At 38.4% G+C, this 26834-nt stretch overlaps 2 protein-coding genes across 4 annotated transcripts in view; one reads left to right on the top strand and one right to left on the bottom strand.

Moving 5' to 3' along the window:
* Nucleotides 1-392: 392 nt before the first annotated feature.
* On the bottom strand, nt 393-24632 carry FNDC7 (fibronectin type III domain containing 7). 2 transcript variants are annotated; one of them, XM_084636078.1, is made up of 14 exons: nt 24113-24632; nt 23587-23605; nt 21973-22230; nt 19315-19569; nt 17759-18019; nt 16969-17226; nt 14037-14291; nt 12522-12779; nt 11741-11995; nt 10659-10913; nt 9562-9822; nt 8673-8702; nt 6499-6567; nt 393-4611 (listed from the first exon to the last, which is right to left on the bottom strand). In XM_084636078.1, exons 1-13 carry the CDS (start codon nt 24173-24175, stop codon nt 6536-6538), a joined length of 2460 nt encoding a protein of 819 aa, XP_084492204.1. In that variant the 5' UTR covers nt 24176-24632; the 3' UTR covers nt 393-4611; nt 6499-6535. The 2 variants fall into 2 exon arrangements, with proteins under 2 accessions (XP_084492204.1, XP_084492205.1); XM_084636079.1 differs by having other exon boundaries at nt 393-2399.
* A 1857-nt stretch (nt 24633-26489) lies between these two features.
* The window catches only part of STXBP3 (syntaxin binding protein 3), a 46668-nt gene continuing 46323 nt past the window's right edge, over nt 26490-26834 (top strand). Inside the window, exon 1 of one of the 2 annotated variants that reach the window (XM_084636080.1) lies at nt 26490-26579. In XM_084636080.1, coding sequence (XP_084492206.1) covers nt 26516-26579 — 64 coding nt within the window. In that variant the 5' untranslated portion in view covers nt 26490-26515. Of the gene's footprint in view, nt 26580-26620; nt 26798-26834 lie in introns of those variants that run through there. The other variant, XM_084636081.1, reaches the window with a different exon arrangement.

The raw sequence follows: 26834 nt of genomic DNA, 5'->3' as shown, positions 1-26834 counted from the left end.
TTTTCCCCGTATGTTCATTGCCAGTTGAAAAGATGTATGTGTGGATTTTTTTATGCCTTGCTCTAAAGGAAAATGATACTATGTATGGACTGGGACTTCAAAGTAATAGGTCAATGTATAAAGACTAATCTGGTTAACTCAGGGTTTAAGACTGTTGAAATGTGGATCATTGGTGGTTTGAGTGACCTGAAAGTGAAAGAAGAGGTTTGTGTCGTCCCCTCCCCTCCCTTTGCTTTTGTATGATGTAGCACTTCTAGGTATTAAGTTTAAACAAGTGTTTAATGCAGTCACTTTCCTTCTCCTGTTCTTTCTTTCATAGTATATGTCAATAAATCTAGTTAAATTAATTTACTGTAGTAAAACAACTTTCTAGTTGTCCCTGATCTTGCAGAATAAATAGCGAGTGCCTGAATTACTAAGGCAAAAAGAAAATATTTTGGAGGAAAAAAATCAGCTTGTTTCTGTATTAAAGAAGCAAAGGTAGCTCAAGCTCAATTTTTTTTTTCTTCTGGTCACCTTTAATTCTAAATGTATTGTTGTTCTTCCTGGTGTTCCCCCCAGCAGCAGAGAAACACTTTCTAGTATTGAGGTGCTACTCCCTTACGTGATTTTTTTAAACCGATAGGTAATTGAGCTTGAAATTGGAGTTTGGGGAGAAACTGCTGTTGCCCTCTATCTTTTCCTCTTGCTTTAAAAACAAACAAACAATAAGCCCCAAATGTGTTCTATCAGAAAATTAATGTATGATCAGCATTTATTTGCAATTTTGATTACTTTAGTTTCTGTTTGCTTTATGGGGTGGGAGGGGTTAGCAACACAAATGTAGAAGGTAGTTCAGATACTTGGTTTTAAATGATTGACTGTTACTCCTCATTTTTACTGATCTCAGTAGTTGCCTGGTTCTTTGCAAAAAGTTTTACTTCTCTTAGTGAATTGGATATGGGGCTTAGTAGATAAGTCTGTTAACACATCTTTCCATTTATTTTCCTCCTTGCCTGTGCTGATTGAGACCAGATTTCTGTTGTTAATATTTGGTTAAATAATGTGACTCTTCAAATTTCATTCAGTAATACAGACATATTATGGTGGGTACTTCTGACAAATAAGTAAATGTCCTGCCCTGTGGAGCTTACAGTCTGTCTGGAGATATGATGTAATGAATGAAAACAACAAGTGGATGAAGTTCGAAAATAAGGAGACTGAGAGTTGCAGGGTTACACAGTTTAGTGAAAAACTGGGTGATCAAGGAGCAGGTAGGTCTATGGTGCCTCTTCCACAACTCAGCCACTGCTGCCTTGCTCCTAATGTTATAGTCCTGTGATTCTTCTGTGTAGATTATCTCAATCATAGTGAACTGGATACTTTATATGGTGGATAAAAGTTTTGTGGATGGTTTGGCTGTAGCCAGAAGTAAATAGTGGCTTAAGTTTTCAGAGGTGAAAACCTATGCTGCTTTGTAACTTAACAATACTGCATGCTGATTCATTGCCAGAGAAATACTATATCCTTTGTAACCATCAGCAGTAACAATCTTCCATGTAAATGTGAATAAAATCCTCAACTTTTGCTTTCAAGCGAACATGCAAATATACCCAAACTTCTAAAAGTGCAGCCTCACGCGTTCTTTCATTTCTCAGATTTTGGATTCACATTTTAATAGAGATTCTTACAGATAATCTCCCCTTCCACATGTGATCATAATCATCTTGTGCCAACTAAAGTTTTCTTGCATGGAAAAAAATGTTAAGTGTATTTTAGTAGTCTTAATGATACTTAAGAGCTGTCGCCCTCTGAGTCTCCTCTGCAGACCACCAGCAAATGCAAGAAGACTATAGTTGGGCAATAGCTCTCAGCTGCCCTTTTGGTTGCTGAGCATATGAGAACAAGCATTACACTTAGATTCAGAATCTTGACCTGGCATGCCATACCATAGAACTTTTACTTTATTAATGCAAAAAGTGTGTATCTGGGAGGATGGAAGTGAAAGAGAAAGTGATGTCTGAGAAGCTTTCTGTTTTCATGACTTGATTCCCATGTGCTCAGAACCCTGTTTTTCAGTTGGCATCCCTCTGGCTGAAGAAAATTGGTAAGAATTCTCTTCTACGTCTGAGGTTGCTGTTTAACTGTCTAGTCTAGTGATTGGTGTCCAGTAATGATGGGAATTTTCTCCTCAGAATATCAGTACAGTGCTGTATACAATAAGCATAGTATTTTTCAGTTAAAAATTCAGTGATTAGTGTGGTCTAAATGCCTAGAGTTAAATCCCTTAATGCAGTAATTTCTTACGTTTGTGTGGCAAGTAGTAAATTTCAGGCAGTTCTTCGAGTAGATGAAATGCCTCCTAGTACAATGGTTAATGTAAATTGGGGAAAGGTATAGAAGTTGAACCCTTGCCAAACCTAGAACAGATAAACATACTACAGATAAATCCTGCCGTCTTTTATGCAGTATCATACCCTTCCCTGGTAAAACCTGTGGGAGAGAAAAGGAACAAGGGCAATACAATTCTGTAAAACAAATATGACACTGCTTCTGATTAATACCTCACTTAAAAGGGGAATGGTTTTGGAAAATGCAGGTTCTCCAAACCCAGCTGAACCTAAGGGAATCAAAATTACAAGCCCACATTAATACCCAGTTCTTATATAGCCATATACAGACATCTCTTTGTGCCACCTTACTGGCACCATGACTTCTCAAGGAACTGTGTTTCCATTGGCCACATTAGCTAAGCCTGGGTTGTCCTGCCATGTGTGGAAGGGACATAGCCAGTGTTAACTCCCACTACTTTTGTTTGTTGTATTTCAGCTGGCTTGGTAAATAGCTGGAATATAAATTCTTTGTTTTCACTGGAGGACTTCTTGGGACATCTCAGAAGCATGTAGTGGGAGCTTACTCAACATTTAGGGTGCGTGAGGGTTTGAAACCTTAACAAATCTTTTTTCTTTCTTTTTTTCCTCAAGTGTATTTTAAATTGCTGTTAAAGGCAACTGGTTTTAAGTGGCTTGAATAAAGATCGCTCCCATCGGGTTTCATTTTCTGTGTATTTATGATGCCCTAATCCTGTACTGGTTGTCCCATTATCAAAAAGTCTTCTAGACTCAACTAAATTTCTGCTGTAAAAAGGCAAGAAGAAAAACCTTGTATGTTTATACAGCATAAAGAACCACAAAGTGCAAGTAATGTGGAGCAACAAGGAGCCAACTGTTGTTTAACTTATTCATGTGAATAGTGCTAAGTGAGCAGGATTTGTCCCACTGTCTGTACTTCTGTACTCTATTCGTGGAAGATTTGGCAGACACGTTCAAATGCCTGGCTTCTTTAAACATCCCTCTTCCTCCCTCCCCCAAATCTAGGTTAATGGTTTGGTGAGCCCTGCCAATTTTGTCTTGAAAGGCCTAGATTTTAAAAAAATGAGTTGCACAGAACCCCACTGACTTCAGTGGGGCTCGGGTAATCTTTCAGTATTGGGGCCTACTCTAGCAAGAGGTTTTGCAGATATATATACTGCCCTTCTATAATAGATAGAAGCAACAGATAGAAAGGGACACAGTAGATGAGGAATCCATAGTGTATGCACCGGGTGAAAAAACCCCAAACCCAATGGTTATGTACAGTAGTTGTTAGAAATGGAATCTGCATATTTCCAGTCATAGGGTGTCTTGATGGTGGAACCTTTTAACAGTAGTACCTGAGTGCTTGCCCTCTCCCCCCTTTGGTATTCCTGAAAGTTCTGAAGGCAAGGCTATAAAAGGAAGCATTGTGCCCCAGCTGCCTCAAGTCTGATTTAATTAGGAGTTGACATGAGTGGGGAGTAAGACTCTACATATATTCAATCTTGAAAAACTCTGCTTACAGGTAAATAACCTTCATTTCTTAAAGAGTAAGTTTATACAACTGGGTGCAATTATGTTGCTGTTTGTAGCTATTCGAAACCTACATATTTAATTAAAGTTAGCTCATTTTCTCTTAAACAGTCTTTTATTAAGTATGCTTGAGTTTAATGAGGGCTGATATGTAATTAAGATATGCAAATCTTATGCAGCTGGTTGTTCTGATTCAATGTAATTAATTTGATTTTTATCAAGGACCACCATAAAGTTATTCACTTACAATTAGTGTACCAATTAGTTTACAATTAGTTGTTTGTATGCCAGATAAAAGCTACAGCCCATGTTTGGCCCTGACCTCATTAGAAATTGATTGCTTAGGACCTGAAAAGCAGGCTCAAGACCACCTATGTACATGACTAAGTTTAGGGACCCATGTTTGAAAATGCTGTTATGACTATAAAGAGAAACCTACTGCATTAAAACCTGTTTGGGGGGAGCTGCAAACAGAACAACGCTAATTTCTACATTCTCATACCTTTTCAAACCCTAAATTGGAAATAAAAACTAGCTGTTTCTTAGTAAGTAGTGCAATTCATTTATTTAAAAAAAAATTCCTAAAGAGGGAAACTTGTATTTAACAGTGAACAAAAATCCTTTTTATTAAGAGACAATATTGTAGTACTGGTGTTATGAAGTGTCAGAACGTTCCATCTGATTGCTTTGTGTAAGTGACCTGAAGTGATGATTCATGTGCCCGATGGAGTTGCATAGCTGTATTCTGTGAAGACAAACTTAAAGAAATGTATGGTCTGCTTTCCAGCTACATAAATTAGTTTAAAGAAAGTCCTATTTTGTTACTGGTTGTGCATCAGCTTTTCTGAAGTCAGAACATGTGCTCTGTTTTTCTGAGAAGTGATGGTTCTCTCCCTCTATTCCTCCCCACTAAATACTGTACCTGTTACTTACAGCTAGGTTTATTAAACCTGAAAGAATGCCTATAATGCACTCTCTTCCCCCATTATGTGGGTGTTTACTTTTTAAATGTCACTTAAGTTGTCCCGTGAAACTATATACACTACCAGTTTCACTCTTGTTTCTAGTCAGTTTCATTTTTCCAGTTGTTAAGAACTAAAATAATGGTGACCTGCTGGAGTTTCCACATTACATAGGAATGGTTATTTTATAAATAAAATAAAGCTCCAAGGTTTCTCCATAAAGCCTCCAGAGAGAAAAGGAAATTCCAAGTTCTCATTCACAAAGCTTCCACAGCATCCTTATCTAGGAATGTGGAGGGATGGCTTCCTAACCCTGTTAGTCCAAAAGCTATATAGATCTTGAGGGATCCAAAGAGGCTAAGGCTATCCACAATGGCTGCTTGTATTCCTAGCCCTCCATGGCTACCTGGAACCTGCAGGAATTGTTGCTCCATCACTTTCCAGGCTATTGCCCCCAAGTTACCTCTAAGATGAGATCACTTCATTCATAACCATGAATTAGGAGAGCAAGGCTCAGCATTATTTGTGTGCTCTCCAATGAGGCAATGCGTGGTATGGATAACAGCCACTACTCCTTCTCAGGCTGCCAAGCCTGGTCCTTGCCATAGGATTACAGCAAGGTTGGGGGGGAAACTATGGTATGGAGATGGCATGCCTGCTCACCTCCCAGCTCCACAAGCTGAACAGTCACCTCTGCTCAAAGAAGAGATTGCTAAGGGGATCTGGCCTTCTATTTTCGTTTTAATTGGGTCAATCATCAAACATTTTAACATTAGGCCTTGAACCTTTTTGAGAGGTGATGGTTAAACTCTATTTTGTGGGACTAAACTGCTGCCAAGTATTTAAATCCAAATAGTTCAAGAATTTTAATACTGCTTTTTTTATTTTTACAGCAGTTCACTGACAAACTATTTCCAGAACAACTGCTGATATTGCACATAGACCTACTACTTAACATTAGCAACCCACACTTAGCACCCTCGCACAGCTCCTATTATTGACTGTATTATAGGGAGACTTATGGCCCCAGATAGTTCTGTGCACATTTCTAATGAATGTGTGTCCAGGAGGAGATGTCAAAGGTTGGGGCTGCTCACAGGTTGGGGGTATGGTTCAGATCCACATCTAGCTGTTCTAGGGCTGCCAAGGGGAGTTGTATGGGAAGCAGGGAGGGTTTGTGGCCACTGGCAAGCAGGACTAGTCAAGACTGCTACCTACAGTGACTCCATTGCCTTCAGACCAAATGCAGCATGGAGTGATACAAAGCAGAGGTACTTGGGAGGTGCGGCTTCCTGATTCAATTCAGCAGAGGCAGTAAGCAGGTGAGTGTGTGATCCCAAGTCTCCTCACCGGCTTGGAGTTATGGGGCTCTCAATGTGAAAGCAGCATGATATTAAGAAAGGGCTAATGAGGTAGAGAATGGCTCTCATTGAAGTGGGGATAAGAGTAGAATTATGCAGGGCAGGAGAACAGACCTCATTAGATCTGTGGTTGGACACAATAGAAGGTATCTCTAATGAGTATACTGGTCCTCAGGATGTTAAATTCACTCATGCTTATTAAACTGCATTATCTCTAGGGTCCTAAGGATTCATAAATGTTAAACATTTTAATTCATTTAGTACATCCCAATTACAGTTGTCATTCAAGTATAACAAACTCTTTCTTACCTGCTTGTCTGAACCAATGATTCCATCCAGAAAAATGTTATTCTGGACTTCTCTTTCCTCTATAGATCACTACAACAAAAATTCAGAGGGTTAGATAAATTCAAGTGAGAAAAAAAATGACAAACACACACAAGAAATGTTTATTTGAATAAGTTGCTTATGCAGGTGTCCCCAGCAGTTTCAGTCAGGAAATTGAATGGAAAGATTGTATTCATTTGAAACCACACAAAAAACTTAGAATGGACCATACAATGTCACCAATTTGTTAGCGGAAAGTAAGTGGTGCTTCAAAAATCAGTGGAACAATATAGCTAAATTTAATTAATTTTAACTTGGCCAGGCTCTAAAAGATGGAACATACACTTTCAAAAAGTTCCATGGGCTCTTTGCTGACTGAGTGGTTCAGACCTCAGGTTTAGGTCTCATGCAAGAGTATAAAAGTCTCGTAGCACCATGCTGGGCCACTGGGACATTACAGATTCAGAGGGTATAATGTTCCTTACACCCCTCCAGTAGCACTCTGTTTTTCAAGGTCTTCCATCGAAGTGCTGACTAGGCCTCACACTGCTTGGCTTGTAAGAACTAGTGAGATAACAGCCTGATGTGGTATGGCTGCAGGCCAAAATATAGGTAATATCTGTAAAACACTCATAATCTAATTTTTCAAAATATATAGAGATAGCTATTTATCTGTGTAGGCGGTGATTAGAGTCCCACTTAAGTCTATTTTTAGTTTAAAAATACATGATTTTGTGCTGTGTTAACAAGGCTTTATCTGAATGAGTTTGGAATGGTCCCAATACACAAGAGGGGTGAAGCCACAGATGGGCACCATCCTCAACTAAACACCAGTAAAACCTTTATACCACACCACACCAATCACGAGTTCTGTATGTGCCACATATGTTGGAAAAAAAAAATATTTTGGGAATGTTTGTGAGTTTTACAAAATTAGGACCATTTTTTGGTAACCCTATGCCTGTAAAGCTAGCTGCCAAGAATCCAACTCTGCAAGGCTCAAAGGAAGCCATCTCCAAAAGTGGGGTAAAATAACTTTTCTGTATATAAAGGTGACACAACTTTAAAGCGTAATGTCTCTAACCCTGGAAGGGCAGAGGTAAGTGCTGGTTCTGATTAGAAAGGAGAAAATCTCCTTAATGATATAGAGCTCTTGTTTCTTCCTCTTAAGGCTGTGAGGGCACAAACTTCACAGCTGTGGCATTTAGAAAATGCTGTTAGTAGCTCAAAGCTGAATCTTGCCTCTCCTGGGCCTCAGAGAAGTATAATTTGGAGGTGTGAATTGCACATTTGGGGAACAACTATGAAATATTTCCCTGACATGTTTTTTTTTTGTTCGTGGCTGGTTGAAATGCCTCAGAATTTTGAAAAGTTAGACATCCAGTCTTGATTTAAAGACTTTAAGTGAGAGAATACCACAACCTCAGGTAAGATGTTCCAATAGTTTTTACTCGTTAAAAATTTGCATTTTATTGGGCACTGGACAAACAGATACAAGATAAATGTATGACGTGTCTGTGCTGTTATGTCTCCAGTTAATTTCATGGATCTCACTTGGACATATGTGTAAGGCCAGATTCTCTCACTGGTTTAAGTCATTTTTTGCACAGGGTGAATACCATATTCAGGAATCCTCTGGTTTTCTAGAGCTGACATACAGCTGCTTTGCCAACCTCCCTCTTACAACTGTAGTAGGGGCTGTGGCCAGGAGAAAATGGACATGGCTAGGATTCCCCTGGACCTCAGCAACCCCTGGCTGTTATAAGAGTCCTTTGGGGCCTTTGGCAGGCATTGTACTTAACAGCAGCCTTCTGGCTGTTCTAACTTACACTGGAGGACTGGATTGGCACAGAGCAGCCCCAACATGAGGGGACCAAATCCATCTTTGCACACTCCCTCCTGAGTCATACTGTGTGCTTCTTAGCTCTAGCTGAGGATCTATCTAGGCCATGGTATATATGTTTCATACAATGTAACTTACAGACGTTGTAATACATATTATGTTGGGAGTAAATGTTTTATCTTTGATAGAATTAAGGGAGTCCTCCTGCCAGAAAATGTTATTTTAAAGTAAAGTACTTTTCATTCTAAGAGAAACATATCTCACTAGAACCACCATTTTCATGAGAGGTGAAATGCTGACAGCATTCTCATACCCATTCCAACAGAACTTCCAGAGCAGGTCACTAGAATGAAATACAAAGAAGGGGCATGAAAGTTAAGTGTATAATTATAAGCTGAAAAACATTAGCAATTTGTATAGTAAGGGCCATATTATACAACAAGGCAATTTCATTAAAGTTTAGTATGATTAAAAATGTCATCATGGATTTGAATGTCTACCATGAAAAAATAAATCACTGTTTGGCTTTTTGTTCAGTGCTTCCAAGGTAATTCTGCTAATATGAAGCATCACTTTTACAGGAAGATTGTAGAGACAGTTTGTTTTTATAAGGGTGGCTCATCAGTATTGCTTCTGATTTTTTTTTAATTAAAAAAAGAGCATTAGGGTATTTGAAAACCAGTACATATGAAGAATTACATTTGCTTTTTTTCTTAGTCTGCTTTTAAATTAATCAGTTTGGTACCCAACAACTAAAACTGAAGCCCCAAAAGAGTAAATCATGCTGCAAAAAGCAGCCTTGCTGTGCATTTTATTGTCATTCCTTTCCATCTACATACTAACCATTAGTATCCAGACTCAACACCCACAGCCCTTTGTTCCAATATAGATTATTCATGGCAGAATCCAGAGAAATCCATGTGAATTGGGGTGTGTCATTTTACTGCCAAGTACATAAGCAGAAAATGTCCTATTTTCTAGGCCTTGACCCAGACTGTAGCGGTAGTCTTTTTGTGGGTTATGTGGTGAGCCAGCACTGGGATAGAAAACTTCTGCTCCGTGCTGTATCTTTGTTTCCTCTTATTCTGGAATATGACTATACCCAACTACGAGCCAGAATTTGGCCCTATATAGTCTATAAATTACACTGATATGCATTTAACAAAATATACATAGTTGAAAGGACTATAATTGAGTTTTACCTGAATATATTTTTTTAGGGCAAAATGTAAGCTTTGATCCTTTCTCAGGAACTGGAGAAACTACCACTGTATAGACATCCCCACAAGGTATCTCGGTGACATCACAATAACTCAAACCTGAAGTAGGGGTACAGGTGAAATTGCCTTTTGATCCATATAGATCTGTACTATACTTTATCAACCCTGCAGAAGCTCGCCAGTATATTCGGATACCATTATTGCGCAGTCTATATAATTTCACCCCAGAAGGACAGCAAGCACCTAATAAAGAAAATAAACAAGATTAAGTCTAAACTGCAGATTATGCTTGTTCTTGAAAGGAAATTATAAATTTTTGTAACAGGTTTCACACCTGATACCTAAAGTCGACCTACAAAGGTTCATCATCCCACACAAAGTCAGGGAAATTGTACGAGGCAATGGTGGGGAATAAAGGAATGAAAGTTGCCCTCCAAACTCCCAAACTGGCTGTGGTGCTGGAATACAGCCCCTCTGCAGACACTGTTTAGTATCATACATTAGAATACTGGTCACTATTGCCCCACACCCACTATGGGGAATGTTAGGGCTACTGGATCCACACAATTGTAGAACCTCTGGCCTCTCTGTGTCCCTAGCCTCTGTTTGGCAGAAGCTTGGAATGAGTGACAGGGAATGGAACACTTGATTACCTGTTCTGTTCATTCCCTCTGGGGCACCTGGAACTGGCCACTGTCGGAAGCCCAGATACTGGACTAGATGAGCCTTTGGTCTGACCCAGTATGGCCATTCTTATGTTCTCTCCCATCTCCAAACTTCAAGTAGATATTGGCCTGGCTGGGTCTGGTGTACGGCCCCCTTCCATAGTGCACAAAGGGTGCAAAAGTGCCCTTGCACAGTCAGTCTGCCTCAAACACACAGCAGCCCTACCATGAAGTTTCTGTGATACAGAGGGCCTTGCATGAATTTCATCCTATGTATATTTAACTATTTAAAATGGAACTGCAAGGGTTTTAGCAATTTCTTTAATCTCACACATAACCTTGATATGAAAATAAATCATCTGCCTACTATACTCTGATTTTTTTTCTTTTCAATTCCATTTATCATTTACATACTGGAAGAATAGTCTTGATATGTGCAGTCTGAGGCCAAACCAGTTTCACTAATCACTTTCAGAGACACTGTATAGGTGGTGCCACATGTAATGCATCCCAGGAGACAGTGGTTTTGAAGTGTGTGGCACTTGGCCGGTCCTTTTGGTGATTCCAGTATTGTTATGTATGTCTTTGCACCAGCCCCAACCGACCAGCTGATATTTGTTATAGACTGCATCACTTGAGTTACTGTCAGATCATTAGGGCAACAAGGAGCTTAAAAGGAAACAAAGAAAGGGAGATCAACTTTATTGTGTCCACTGAGGTTCTATGCAGATATTTTTGTCGATGATTTTGTTTTAGAAATAGTTTATTTAAAATCTATTCAAAAACTGCCAGTTTTGTCAACCACATTTTTACTGATCTTAAGGCTTGATCCAGTTCTTGTTGAAGTCTGGGGGAGTCTTTTCATTAACTTAAGTGCCTAACCCATCTCGCACTGAGGAAGAAAAATAATCTTAGTAGCAATTTTTAAAAAAGGAAAACTAAGTACTTTTTAGCTAATGTTACCAAAATAGTCAGATATTTAACTTCAGCATTCTACAATAGCTAACATCTAATATATATATAATAACAGCATAAGATAAATGATTTATTCCTTCTTCACCCATTGTGTGAGATAGTTATTACCGCAGGATTATTATGTGATCTTGTTATTAAAAAAAATGTCTACAATGCATCATCAGAATATCAGTGATTTTCTCAGCCACATTAAGGATCAAAGTGCTAAAAAGGAAGCCATGTATTGCATAAAAAGATTATGCCATTATAGCTTAATTAGCAATGACCCAGGAAACATAAGTGCCTGGATTTGGGTTTAGCAGGATGTAGCTACTAAAGAGTAACATGATCTCTCTTTCTCACACACACATGCGCGCGCGCAGATGCCATTTCATCCAACAGGAAAGAGTAATACATGTAGATACATTGTGGGGGAAAAAAAAACATGAACATAAAGACACACACATTTACCACAGTATTTATATATATATATATAATTTGAAAAAGGTTATATTTTCAATTACATATTAATTGCTACGTACCTGTCTCTAAAGGGACACTGTAACTAGGTAAGCTCTGTCCTGCTGTTGTAATTGCCACAGCACTAACTGAGAAAACTGATCCACAGGGAAGATCAGTTATGCTACAGGAATTTCCGGAACTTGTGCAACGCCACAATCCAGCCTCTCCTCTAGCAGTAACAGTGTATATAGTTTCATCATTATTGGCCTGCCAGTGTACACTAATTATGGAAAGATCATCCTGTGAGACGCTTTTTATTTCAGGACTGCATGGAGCTGAAATATTTTAGACAGAGGAGATTTGAGATGTGTTGTTATCAGCACATAACTTCCATTTTATATTGTATAGCTGTGTCAATAGCTGCAAATTATTGTAGATATTTGACAAACTCATTCTGACAGTGATATCCTAGTCAATAATCTTTGACTAATTTGGAACAGTTTATGAACATACAGACTTTAAATGAGTTTTACAGGCAAACTCTTGAAAAACTGACATGTTAAGGTTTTGCATACAAATATACATACTGGAATCATAAATCTCATTTTCAGAAGTGCTGATTACATAGCAGCTTCCAATCTGACCACTTATTGAGGTGCCTGGTTATGGATTTAGGACAAATCTTGACAAATTTTCTTTTCATTTGCAACTATGAATTATAATAACTTTTCTTAGCACTCACATTATGTTTTCCACCTTCAAAGCACTTTACAACTGCTAACTAATTATTTAACTAATTACAACAATGCAAACAGCTAATTATTCTGTGTGTTAAGAGAAGTGAGAAAAATAGCCATATACCTGTTGCCACATATTTAGATACACATGATGTATTGCTGCCCCTGATTTCACTGTAAGAATACACAGTGATGTTATATTGGGTGTTACATTGCAATGCAGACAGGATGCAAATTGTGGCAGTGTCATTACACAATACTACACCAACTCCATCAACAGCTTTTGTTTCATACATTTCAGCACCACGGACAGGAGACCAGACAATCTCAACTGTATCACTGGACACAAACACTGGGTAAAAGTCACTGGGGCAACAAGGTGCTGAAAAAGCCAAAACAGAGAGGGAAATGTCAACAGCGCTCATGAACTAAAAAATACTACATATTAAACAGGGTAGTGACTTGTTTACACAAACACCTCTTATATGAAACCTCCATTATCAAAAATTTAAAAATGAATTATGTTCCCCACATTGAAGTCCTTCATTTTTTGATAGATTAAGTTTTGGATAAAAGTGCCGTGTCCCTCATCTTATCTGGACAAAGAATTCTATTGCAGAATTTTTATCGTCAAAGTGTATTCTTACATCTCTTTAGCGTCCCTACAATAGCATTCAGTAATAATCCATTAATCTGAAATAATACTGTATACTTATGTTGCACCTTCCATTTTAGGTTCTCAGACATTTATGAATCACCAAACTAAGCCTCATAATCAGATATTTCCCCATTTTATACATTGTGAAACAGGCACAGGGAAGGTTAGGGACTTACCAAAGATTACACAGCAAAGCTATGGCAAAGCCAGGACTAGAATTCAGATATACTGACTCCTAGTCCTGTGCATCCATAACACCATCCTTCCCCATATTTTGAACATGTTTTAGAATGACTGAATGATCAACCCTTGTAATTTATAAACTGGTGGCATACTTGACTGATAAACTGGCTATTCAAATAAACATTGAATACAATTTAAAGTTTAACCCTTTTCCTTTAAAAAAATATTTACTAAAGCACTGATAATCGTTAATTAGGGCTGGTCAAAATTTTTCATCAAAAACTTTCTTTTTCAATGGAAAATTGGGTTTTTGACTAATTTTTTTGGTGACAAGTATCTGCTTCTGTAGAAAATTTTGACTTTCTGTTGAAAAACTGAACACCAAAATATTTGCATCTATAGGCCAAGTTCCACAGCCACCCTATATCTCCCATGACACATCATGGCCAGGGACTTTGAAGATGTACTGAAGTAAATCAGGAAGAGGAGAATGTGGTATATTATGGGAGATGTAGTCCACCCAGGGAGCCCAATCCATACAGGAAAATAGGAGCATGTGTCACTTGCATGACAACTCCCATGGAACATCACGGCAGCACTTCAAAATCTAAATGCTCTGTTTTAAACTGAAAGTTTTCTGCCCAAAATTTGGGGTAGCAGCCAAAAATGTTCACCTTTCAATTCCTCACCAAAAATTGATATTTTCTACAGGAAAAAAAAACATTTTCCAACTAGCTCTATTGTTAATACTACTAGGGGAATCACCAAATATGTTTGCATAAACATAGTGCTACTTACCAGTAGTATAATTGAGTACATCCCCTAAAGGACTCTGTCCTGCCTTGTTATATGCGAAGACACTAATGAAGTAAGTGAAACCACAATCTGATTGGAAGTGGCATTGGGTACGGGATGTGTTGCAGTGCACTTCCAAGCCATCATCGCTTTTCACAAAAACCACATAATAATCTCCAAGATCTACATTAGACCACGAGACTGACAATTTACCAGGGTTGTCCTCTTCTATTGTTATACTTCCTGGTGCACAAGGGACTGGGAAACCAGATTTAAAACAAAAATGGGGCGGGGGGGGGAGAGAATAGGTTACAACTGTATTCACAAGATTTTATTTAAGCAACATTTTTACTACACAAACATCAATGAAAGATATATAGAATTTGTTTGATATGTTTAGCTTGAATAGTTGACACATGTCCAGTTAAGAAAAGAGCAACTTATCTGGATTTGTAAGGATACTGGGATGACATGTATGTGATTATTTTAACATGGTGCTTGTTCACAACATAAAATATGTGTGTGAAAAGACTAAAAGTGTGTATAATTTATAGGGCTGTCAATTAATTGCAGTTAACTCACACGATTAACTCAAAAAAATTAATCGTGATTAATTGCACTTATAACAATAGAATACTAATTGAAATTTATTAAATATTTTTAGATATTTTTCTACATTTTCAATATTGATTTCAATTACAACACAGAATACAAAGTGCACAGTGCTCACTTTTATATTATATTTTATTACAAATATATCACTGTTTATCACTGTAAAAACGATAAACAAAAGAGTATTTTTCAATTCACCTCATACAAGTACTGAAGTGAAATCTCTTTATCATGAAAGTGTAACTTACAAATGCAGATTTTTTTTGGTTACATAACTGCACTCAAAAACAAAACAGTGTAAAACTTTAGAGCCTACAGGTCCACACAGTCCTACATCTTATTCTGCCAATCACTAAGACAAATAAGTTTGTTTACATTTACGGGAGATACTGCTGCCTGCTTCATATTTACAATGTCACCTGAAAGTGAGAACAGGTATTCATATGGCACTTTTGTAGCCGACGTTGCAAGGTATTTACATGCCAGATATGCTAAACATTTGTATGTAATTCAGTGTATTGGCATCACTCTAGCTGGAAATGGAGACTTGTCAATCTTGTCACCTACCAATTTTGTATTACCATTATTAATCATCATCCTCTGTATTTGAGGTAGCACCCAAAGACCCACTCAGCACCCTGACTCCATTGTGGTCGGCATTGCACAAACAGGAAAATGTGGTCTTTGATTTAAGAGTAACCCAGGACAAAAATAACAGGAGCACTGGAGGTCAGAACTGGGTATGGGTCAGAACTTCATAATATTTAGCATTTATACAGCATATTTTTTAAGAATTTCAGTCCACTTTTCTAATACGCTCACATTAAGTCTTACAAACACTCCTGTGCAGTAAGTTTTGGTAAGGTGGCAGGCACAAATAGGTTAAATTATTTTTCCAAGTTGCAGAGTCACTCTGGGGCAGAAACAGGGACGGAATACAGGTCTGCTGACTCATAGTTCTGTGCTTTAATCACCAGATTATCTTTTCTCACTCAGTATGGGGAAGCTTGCACACCATCTACTTATATTGGGCCTATACTCCTCTTACTTCGACCAGTTTTAGACTGGTGTAACTCTATTGACTTCACTGGAGTTGCTTCTGATTCTCACTGGTGTGAGAGAAAAATCAGGCCTGTTATATCTGCCAACTAAATATGCCATTCTCAAATTAATTCAAAGAATAAAGAAGTTAGCACAGGATTCAGAGGGTAAATGTGACGCTTCATGCATGAAGTACAACAAAAGTTTCAGAATACACACTGTTAAGTGCCATAATAACATGATAGCCACGGAAACAGAGGCTTTATTTCAACATAGGGATTAATTTTCTTATAAAAGAAACACAATATCTCAATATTTAACAGGAGCAACAGAAGCCCCAGTAGAAGTCACAAGGGTCCTCCTACCTCCCCATAAATGATGGTCCAAGTTCACCCAGGGTCTGCATAGTTTTCAATGGCACAGATCCTGGCATATGGCCTTGGAAGTGGAAATTCTGCAGGAGGAGGAAATGGTGAAGGTGCCTACAATATCCCCTTCACTGAGGGACATGAAACCAACCCCCAAAAGAGGATGGCAGTGCCTAAGAATGGGACATGGCCAGAGCAGCCAGGGGATGCACCTCTACTAATAAACCCATAAGGAAATTTAAATTGACCTTCCCTGGAATAATCCCTAGGGGACAATGGTGGTAAAACACTGCCTGCCCTCCTCTGGGAGAGAAATCCCCAAAGCATGCGAGAAGCCGGGCTGATGAAGACAGGCACAATTTGTATTACCCGTAAAGATAAAATTGGCCCAATGCTGATTTCCCCAAACTTTCAAATATATAATAATTAAAAAGTTAGATATAAAAATAATATGTTTATATGAACACAATGGACCAGATTCTTCTCAATGTTACTTGACTTCAGTTGAGCTACTTCAGATGTATATTGGTGTCACTGAGAGCAAAATATAGCTCAATTTCTTTAAAAAATATTTGTCCATAAAGTAAAATGCAGCAGCGAAACAGTTTTTCAGTGCACTGCTTTATGGAAACATCAGCACTTAAAAGAATGCTGCAATGGACAACCATGATGAGGCAGTTTATATACATAATAATGGAATCTTTTAAAATAAGGTGTGAGTGTAATACCATGTGAGGGCCAGGCATTGACAGTATTTAACTGTTCTGAAATATTTTAATGATTAGTATAGCAAATTCCCCTAGAACTATTTAATATTAAGCTAAAATTTGGGCAACTTTTGCTTTCTTCTTTCATTTTATGGCAAAAGAGAAACAATATTATGGGCCATACAAGGGTCACTATAGTTCACGTACCAGTTTTTAAACTCACTGCATCTGTAGGTTTACTGGATCCAGCACCATTATTTGCTATGACATAAACAGAGTATTCAGAACCACACTGGAGTGAAGACAAAGTGCAGGAAGTGGAAGATGTGCTACAGTTCAGTTCGGAGGCTCCACTGCTGGCTGTCACACTGTAATTTAAAGTTCCCTCTGTCGGTATCCAAGAAACAGTGGCCCTCAAAGTTCCACTATCAAAAGCAACTTGAACATCTGATGGTGCATGAGGACCTACATTAGTTAGAAACAACTGTAAATACACTTAGTATCTGGCGTAGAGATGATCCTCAACCAGACCCCTGAATCCGAACATCATCAAATTTTGGGAAACATTATATCCAAATGTAACTTTTGTGACATAGGTGTAAGAAGATGGCTGGGGCCTATTACAGTTACACAGAATATTTTAAACAATTACTCTAATTTTGCTCTGACACAAAAATTTCTGTTGAAATTTCAATATTTATATAAAGATTAATGGACATATCCTAAATTCCTTCACTCAGTTCTTGCTCAGGCAAACCTTTAATTGAAGTCAATGGTAGATCTGCCTAAGTAAAGTTTATAAAATTTGACCCATGTCCTCTAGAACTTTCCTGAACCTAGAACTGACATAAATTGTCATAGCTCCAGTTGGACAATTTACACCAGCTGAGGATATGCCCGCAATGTGTCTTGTCAAAAACACACATACTGCTATCAATATTATTTTAACTTATAATTTTACACTAACTTTGGTTTCAGAAGAGAAAACAGTTCTTACTTGTTATTTGGTTGTACGTGAAATCATCTCCAGGTATCCCATTAACATTCCAGGCATGTGCCTTGATGGTATAGAGTGTTCCTGGATCTAGACTGGTAAATACCAAGGAAGTATGGGTGGTGTTCTCTTTCATCATACTGCCTAAACCATCTGATCTCATGATGGACACAGAGAATCCAACTGCCATATATACAGCTCCCCAGCTCACCACTATGGAGTCGTAACTTGGAGAACTTACAGACAGGACCGGAGCAGCCAAGACTGTTAATTACAAATATACATTAACAATTGGGATTTCCATTAATAGCTATGCTGCCTAAAAGTTAGAATAGCCAAATTCAACACAGGGTAAACAGAATCAACTTTTGACATCTCTGGGCCAAATGCAGTGGTCATGTAAATAGTAGTAAAAATTGATCAGAGAATAAAATCGTAAAGTTAGCATAGTTTCACCAATTTACTATTTAGTAGACTTGCATAGTGAAAGTGACTGGCACACCAAAGGGTGAAAAGTGGATAAGTACAGCATGAAAAGCAACTAAAAGGAGTGCGTGAGGTCAGTTAGATTCCCTTACTTTGTCCTATTATCTTACACCCTCCTTTCAGTTGCTTCCCCAACCCTTCCACCCCCTAAGAATGTCAGAGTACATCTTCTATTAGAAGGTAAAGCCACAAGTTTACACTAACTCACTAAACAATATATAAAGAAAAACATATAAAGGTTTTACTGTCATGGGTTTGGACAGCTATGTTACTTATGCCATGTGTAAGTAATGCAGGTCACCCTGAATGGGTTCCAATAATTTTTTTATACCAAGGCCAACTGTCCAGGCCTTAGAGAAAAATTACAACTCACACACTTCAGAAATCTATAAAATTTAACCAGCATAATTTCTCTATTCATAAAAATGTCCTGATTTTAAGGTCCAGTCTCTCAGTGCTGCGTCCCACAGGCAGACTGGGAATCTCTCTTTCCTGGATGTATAAAACTCCCATTTCTAGTCTTGATGGGACACTGGATATTAGGTTTTATCATTGGTCCAGGCCTGAATACTGCTCATCTTGACAAATTCTGAGAACTGGTCAAATGTGAGTGATAAATGCAATGTATCATATGGCACAGTAATCTATCAGCTGGGTATCTCCACTACATGCATAGTCTACTTTTCACTTATATAGCACCTTCCACCCAAGGACGGTAAAGCTGTTTGAAAACATTAAGCCTTAATGTCATTATTCACATAATACAGATGAGAAATGAAAGTATAGAGATGTTAAGTACAGAAGCAGAGCTGAGAACTGAATTCAGAAATCCAGTCCTATGCACTGGCCATGAGGCCACTACATCTATATACCTATAATTATATTCTTGAACACTGCAATGGTGATACGTTCAATATTTAAAATATAAGATTGCACTAATTCATCACCAGTAAATGCTTGAACTATTTTTACTTTCTGTACTAGAATTTTAAAAGATAGTTAGAAAATTCCATGAGCCATATATGTTATGCACTTCAGTAATATGACAGTTGCTAAATAAAATCAAAAGCTACCTGTCTTTGCCTTCTTTGAAGGCGAAGGTAGGCTTCTTCCTCCAGAGTTTATAGATCTGATGGTGATTTTGTACAATGTAGCAGCCTTCAATCCTGTCACTGTGCCTGGTGAATTTATGACTATAGTTTCAATGAAAGACTCTCCATCCTGTGCAGTCAGTAAATAACTGGTAGCCCCAGGAACAGCTGCCCATTCCACTGTGATACTGTTGCTCAGTTTTGAATAAGCTTGGTCAATAGCAGGTATCTCAGGAGCTAAAAATGAAATTATGGTAAGTTCAAAATCCATAATCATGTTCAAATATAAGGACCTGCTGCTGTCAGGTGCTAAGTGCATTGAGCATTTTGCAGGAGGTGCTCAGGAAAACTGGGATATAATTTCTTTGATACTTCTAATTTTACTTCTCTAAATCAAATAGCAAATTTAAATTGAATACAAATATAATTGGTTTTATTTGTGCCATGAAATAAAAGAAATGTTTGTTCAGTGTCCACAGTTCAGTTAGCAATGAAAAACTGCATATAGTTAGCACTGATGATATGCAATTTATATATGTACTCAGATTGCTCTTTAAAGGGGAATGGTGGTACGTTAACCAATTCAGTTGGTCTTTTGACTTTGGAGAATGGTTGTTTTGTATAGTCACTTGGGTAGTCCCTATCCTGCAAATTTGTCATTCCTCTCTGTATCTTACTGAGTGATGGAGCTGGGTTTTGGTCTCCCTAACTCTGAGCTATGTCTACTTTATCTTAATCTAATCTAATCTAATCCAATCCATCATGTGCCTAATGACCAGCTGCCAGAAAATAACATGTTTAAAAAGCTGTAAAAAGTGGGCTAAATTCATCTTTAATGCATTGACTTCATTAGAATAGCATCAGGGATAAATTTGGCTCAGTATGGCTTCAATCACCAGAATATTGCAGGTCCCTAAAGTTATCATCTTCTAAACTGAGGAAGAGGAGATGCTAAATTACTCGGCATCTTTGGGGACACTTGTGCCCTTCTACAGTCTTTCAACAAGCACTGTGACTTACCTGTGTAAAATGTGGTACTACTGCAGGTTTTAAACCAGTTTAAATAGTACTAACAGTACATGCAAGATTGGATTTATTTTAGATCATTATTGAAGTTACTAATGACAATACCAATGTTTTGATCATGGTCACACTAGTAATCTAAGTGCATCTTTCCCATGTTGCTCTGTAGCCACATCCAGCTCTGTAGTTCTGGAAGGTGTCCGTATTATAATCAACAGGAAATAGCTTTTCTTTCTACAGAACAATCTAAAATGGGAAGACTGAATCCTAGATACTACATGTTAAATACTGCAACTCAAGGAACCTTTTTCTAACAGCCCTTACTGTGAGCCATTCAGAAAACTACATGTCATGTACTACAGTCAGAAAAATACCTAGCTATAACTCTCCCAACTAAATTTCAGTAATCAGGATTTTGGGCCTTGAATAAGCACATATAGCAGGTTTGATATGTTGTAAGGCTACAAAAGACCAAAAAGAGCAGGAAACCTTACAAAATGGATGCAAGTGATCCAATTGCACTAAATATAAAATAAAAATGTATCCAGAATGTAAGCATGTACCTTGGAGCATAACTACCAATTTCAAGGCAACTAAACCACGAGTTCAGAGCCTTTGGCAGCAATTACAGGCGTAATATTTTCACAAGTATAAACTCTTCAACAATATCTCTACTGTATTAGGCCCAAAGATGTTTTCATTCCACATTAGCGAGGCACGTCCCCTTTTCCACCATTTGTAAAACTTACAAAAAACAGTATTTTCTACATTTCTACATTTTTCTTTTAAAATATTGTACAAATTTAAATTTAAATTAAGTCTATGGGAGTTTGTCTGATAAATGACTGCAGGATTTCACCCTTAATCGGGGACCAATCCTGCAAACCTTCCACATAAGGAACTCTTATTCAAGTCAAAGGGAGCTGTGTGTCCACCGGCTTGCAGGAGTGGATCCACAGTATATTATTTATTTCAGAACTGCATTACAGAACATTAAAACATTATGCTATTTCTCCCATGACTGAGGTAACCAAGAGGTGAAAAAGAGGTAGATTATATTCTAAACTTTCTTGACTATAACCATGAATTTAATTTTAGTTATTTCCTCAATAAGATGAAAATTTTGAAATTTTTGAAAAGAAAACAAGGATATTTCTAAAGTTTTTCAATTAAAATAATTTTTAAAAGGAATTTCACATGACTGATTTTTTCTAAAACTAAATATCAGTTATGGAACAGAGAAGAGGGAATACTGTCTATCTAGGTTCTTCTATAATGCCCAAGACTGACTTAAACAGTACAGAATCAGGTTCTAAATGGAAATAAAATGTCAATTTTTCACATTTATATGATCTCACTTTTGTGTTCTTCAATTAAAAACAAGGCAGCTAATTTTGAAAGTTGTGATTAGGTGAGCACTGATGCAAGGGATGCATGCACACACACACGAGAGAGAGAAAGGGCTGATCATGCTTCCACTGAAGTCAGTGGGAAAACTTCCACGGACTTCAATATGAGTAGGAGTCAGCCCTAAAAGTCAAATAAAATATACAGGGTGAAATCTTGGCCCTACTGAAGTTAATGGAAAGCTTGCTTAGCAATCCATCCCATACTAACCTGTTAACTGCATAGTTTGTGCTTCTGCCAGGATAATTCCATTCTTATCAATGGCTTCCACTTTTACAGTGTGGACAGTGTTGGGAGTTAGTAAAGTAAGAACGCCTATAACAGGAACATCATTGAAGTGCGCCAGCAAAGGGTGGCCTACTGTGTTCATGGGGGTTGCTGTGATTCTGTAGGAAAAGGCTCCTGAAAACTTGGACCATCTGAGATATATGTTTCTTGATGTCACATTATATATGGATATAGAGAAACCTACAAAAAATACCAAACAAATTTTAGTCTTTGAAACCTGAAATACACTACTGGGCAAACTGTTTGGACAAGACTCTTTAAAATGTTTAAGTAGCCTGATTTTCAGAGAGCAAGTATTAAACACTTTTTTGGAAATCAGGCCCCGTTAAGGGGCCTCAAGAAGAGTACCCAAAATAATCTCTTTTGAAAATTAAACTTTGCATTAAACTATAACTGAAATAATTTTTTCTGCTCATTTCTATCACCCATTAAACACTGTAGTGTACAGTGTCGCCAGCTCTCATGATAATATTGCAAGTCTCATGATAATTGCTATTTTACTCAAGCCCCAGCTACTGGGACTTTCTGAATACTTGAAAAATCTCATCTTTCATTTTAAAAAGAGTTTCTAGGTCTCATGGTTGCAGAAAAAAAGGATGAAAATGTGACCCAAGTATATCCTAAGGCTTAAAAACCAGAGGGCAAATAAAAAGAAGCCAAAATTTGGTGGTTGTTTTTAAAATTTCATTATTTTTAGAGGGCTGCCTCATGATCTTTTAACATCTGAGGTTGGCAATACTGCTATTATTTACATATGGCTTTTGTAATCTTGCAAATAGTGGGACTAATCCTGTGCATGGAAACCCCTCTGAAATCAATGAGAGTTCCACACATGAAGAGCTTGCACAATCAGACCTGTGGTTTATAAAATCTCTGTGAAAAGAATATGGTATGCTGAAGTAATTGCCCAAATACTGTAGTAACTTTATGGTAATATGTAATGGTTAGAATTCTAGAATATTGAAATATATACTAATATGTACTGCCACAACATATACTAAATGGATGACTTGTAAGAGCCCAATCCTGCGTTTGTTGCTCAGCCAAAACTCAGACTGCAGTGCACAAAGAATGCAAGATTGAAGAAAAGGAAAAGGAAAATGGTGTGGCGTATTTATCTTTAATTTTTAAACTCAAATAAAAATTATGCTATTTTAAGAGGGGCAAAATATCACAGAAAAGCATGCACACACTGAATAGATTGTATAGACAATGGGTATAGTCTAAGAAGGTACTGTTCAGTGCAAATTGCGTGTAGGCTTAGGATAGTGTCATATTGTAAGAAGTATGTTAGAAAGTTTATGCAAATATATAGTAGCATAGGTTACTATTTTTCAAAGCAAGTTTTTTGTAATTATATCATATAAAGAAACATATGATTCTTTACATTTTCTGAGTCTGATTTCATTTTCGTTAAGAAACTTTTGTTTGTAACATTACTTTAAAAATCAATTTGGATTAGTAATCAGAGATTTCTCTGTTCTCTTAGCGTCCACCTAAAAATGAACTGGTAAAAATACCTTTTTAAGTCTTTACCTGTGTTAGCTGAAACAATCTGAAAAGAAAGATATAGAACATTAGAATCACAAACTGAAAAATTATTTTGGGAAAAGGGAAAACATTTAACTTTTAGCAGTAATAACAATGACTTCTTTAAAATTGTATTTTGTGAACACAGTTTACTAACGTGCAGCTTTACTTATTTGTTCGGTTTGAATGAATGTACAGTAGTGAGGTAAATCTACGAGGTTGTTATTAGTGAATTTAACATAGTTATGCAGCTCACATTACTATTTCATTATCCTCTCTGAATCTGGCCATTGATCCAGAAGGGAAAGTTTGCAATTGCTGACAGACTTTGAAAGACACTGTGTTCTAAAAGTATAATAGCGTAGTTTTTCTGTGGGTCTGTTATGAGTCTGGGGAAAAGTAATTGTATAACTCTTACCAAAAACATAATAATAAAAAATAAGAATAAAAATTTGATAAATAGGTTGCTTTTGTTTTTTTTTTAAAAGGACATGTCATTCTTAAAAATGTTTGAGAACAAAATTGAACTCACCATTTCAAGACTGATGAGGATAAATCCAATAAGTACCGAAGATTTACCTTTTCCACTGCACATCTTGTCAGACAAAGCTTTTATTTCACACTTTGTGTCTGGATGTGATCAGTAAGATACCCCATATAGAGCAGTAATCACCTCACTATAGTTGTTAAGACTAGTCTTTGAGACAGTGAAAAGAAATATTTGTCTGTAGCTCCTCCTCCCCTGTTCCGGATGGCCTATAAGCAGCTGCAAGGAATATTTAGTGAAATGAAGCACACTGCATCCAACTGAAAATGCAGAAAATGTTACATGGGAAGACTGTGCTGTAGCTCACGAAAGCTTATGCTCTAATAAATTGGTTAGTCTCTAAGGTGCCACAAGTACTCCTTTTTTTTTTTGGTTCTTTCCTCTGTTACACAGGTGCAATTCCTGTATTGCACATATGTAACAGATAGCAAAATTGAGCTCAGTTTAAATACCTCCATTGGAATTTGGTCTTACTGGTTGAAGTTCACTACATATTGTGATACTATTTCTAGCAAATGCCATCTCTTTCTTTTTGTTCAGAATTATGCTTGGGTTTTGTTCTCTATTTTAATAGGAAAATGTCATACTATAGTTGTTAATTTGAGGAAGTATGTTTCTTATACTTCTTTGTATGATGCACACTGAAGTAGAAATTACTTTCAGTTTTAATGTTTCTAGTGTGGTTGGCACAGATGTTCATCTTTGGATTTCCTTTGGTCTCCAGATTATTATTATAATTTGTGATACATGACTCTTTATTTGTTAAAAGTCTGCCCTGTATTTTTCATATTTCACTGTGGCAAAGAATATGCTTGGGTAATCTTCTGTGTAGAAATCTATAGCAGTTTATCTGACATCACCATGATATCCAGGCACTAACAAAACTACATAAAACAGTCCATCTAAAATACTGTATCCTCCACTCTTCATTATTCTTTTTTGTTCAGTTAAAGTATGCATAAATAGTTTTAAATTACATTATTTGTTATGTTCAGGGAAGCAATGCAGAGTCTTAAGGCTATTTTTATGGAAAGCAATTGCAAAGAGATGAATCTTACATTTGTGTCTGAAAGTTGCAAACCCCTGGTCATTACCATTTTTAATGGAAAGGCATTCCACAGCCATTAGTCAGCCTCTTGCTCCTGCAGCAAGTGTAATCCTTGCTACTGACCTCATCCCTTGTAAATGTAATTGCTGTAATAAATCACAGAGAAAAATGCCTGAGATCATCTGGGTTCCCTCACTCAGAGATTTGAAGATCAAGACCAGGATTTTGAACTGAATCTAGTTTTGGACAGGGAGTCACTGTAGGTTTTGGAGCATTGGATTGCTGTGCGTGTATCACCCATCCTATGTTAGTAGACAAGTCACTCCATGTTTGACCAGCTAGAGTGTAAAGCCTTTACTTTCAACCCCGGGTACAATGCATTGGAATACATCAGCATGGCCCAATTTCTATACAATAGGACTGAATGCATCCCCTGGGCAGCTGGAGCTAATAAGAGGCATTTCTAACCATTATAGTTATTTGTGTACCCAGAAGAAGCAGAGTCCAGAAGAATCCCCAAGCCATGAACTGCCTTTTTGATTACACTGAAGACTTCTTCAGGTGAGGATGCCTTTTGTAGTTATGGCCATTTCTTTTGAGTAAATTCCCACACTTACATAATTGTCCATCTTGCCAAAGACTAGTTTCAGTCGGCTGCTTCAGGCAGGTGCATTTTGTTGTCAGGCAACAGGAAAACTGGATAATAGGATGGTTTGTGTTTGAGGTGAAGGGGATGAGAGAAGACATCTGGCCTGGCACCACGTGTGGCTCATGGAGTTTGATGCATGCTTCTCAGCTGCTCCTCTATTGCCTTTAGGTTCTGCAGTAGTGTGGTGAGTGAGTGCTACTCGATATTGGGGGGCTACTGGTGCAGGTGAGTCTGTCTGCAAGACTGGGACAGCCCAGGCCCAAGGCTGATCGGATGTGGACCATGATTCTGGTGTTGGTCCGCCAGTACTCTGTGGTGGAGGGGAGCGTAATGTCCCTCTCCTATGACGCCGGGCACGGTCCCCATTGGTAACGCTTGGTTTCCGTCAGTAAACCTCTGCTCGGAGCCGTGCCCGGGGGAGCCACTCACACCCGCCCCTCTCCTCCGGCTCGCCTTCTACCCCGCGGCCCCAACCGGCGCCCAGCTCCTCTCCCGCCCGCCGGGGCGCACTCCGGCCGCGCTCGGCATACGTCACGGCGCAGGGCCGGAGGGGCGTGGCTCTCAGACAAAAGCGCAGTTTCGGCGGCTCACTGGGCGGACTTCGAGGGGGGTAGGATGGCATAGATGAAGCGTAAACGGGATGCGGCTTGCGTAGAAGTGACGTCAGGGGGAGGTGGAGTTTGGGGGCAAGATGGCGCCTGCGGCGGTGGGGGCCGTGTCCGGGGAGCGGGGCCTCAGGAGCCTGGTGTGGCAGAGTAAGTCCGGGGCACCCATGTTCCCTTCCCGTCCCTGCGGGCTCCCGCTGCTCCCTCCCTCTCCCTAGGGAAGGGCTGACATGGCTCCGGCGCCGAGTTAGCGAGTCCCGGCCCTGGGGCACCAGCAGCTGCCTTGCGGCTGCCCCAGTGAGGCGAGCCCGGGCTGCGGTCCTGCCCTCGCTGCTTTAGGGGCCTTCCTCCGTGTGCCCCCCAGCCCGGTGAGTCACTGCGTTCCGCCTCTGCGGTCCCGGAGCC

This window comes from Lepidochelys olivacea (assembly GCF_965140295.1).
Source record: "Lepidochelys olivacea isolate rLepOli2 genome assembly, chromosome: 8".
NCBI classification, from domain to species: domain Eukaryota; kingdom Metazoa; phylum Chordata; order Testudines; family Cheloniidae; genus Lepidochelys; species Lepidochelys olivacea.
This window is presented reverse-complemented; position numbering and strand designations above follow the sequence as displayed.

What these genes read in the sequence shown, in the direction of transcription:
- FNDC7 (XM_084636078.1), bottom strand. Translation starts at nt 24,175, where the DNA reads ATGTGCAGTGGAAAAGGTAAATCTTCGGTACTTATTGGATTTATCCTC. An exon ending in TGCAGTGAGTTTAAAAACTG is followed by an intron (nt 14,292 to 16,968) that starts GTACGTGAACTA and finishes CTGGTTTCCCAG; the next exon opens with TCCCTTGTGCACCAGGAAGT. An exon ending in CAGTGTCCCTTTAGAGACAG is followed by an intron (nt 10,914 to 11,740) that starts GTACGTAGCAAT and finishes TTTCCTTTTAAG; the next exon opens with CTCCTTGTTGCCCTAATGAT.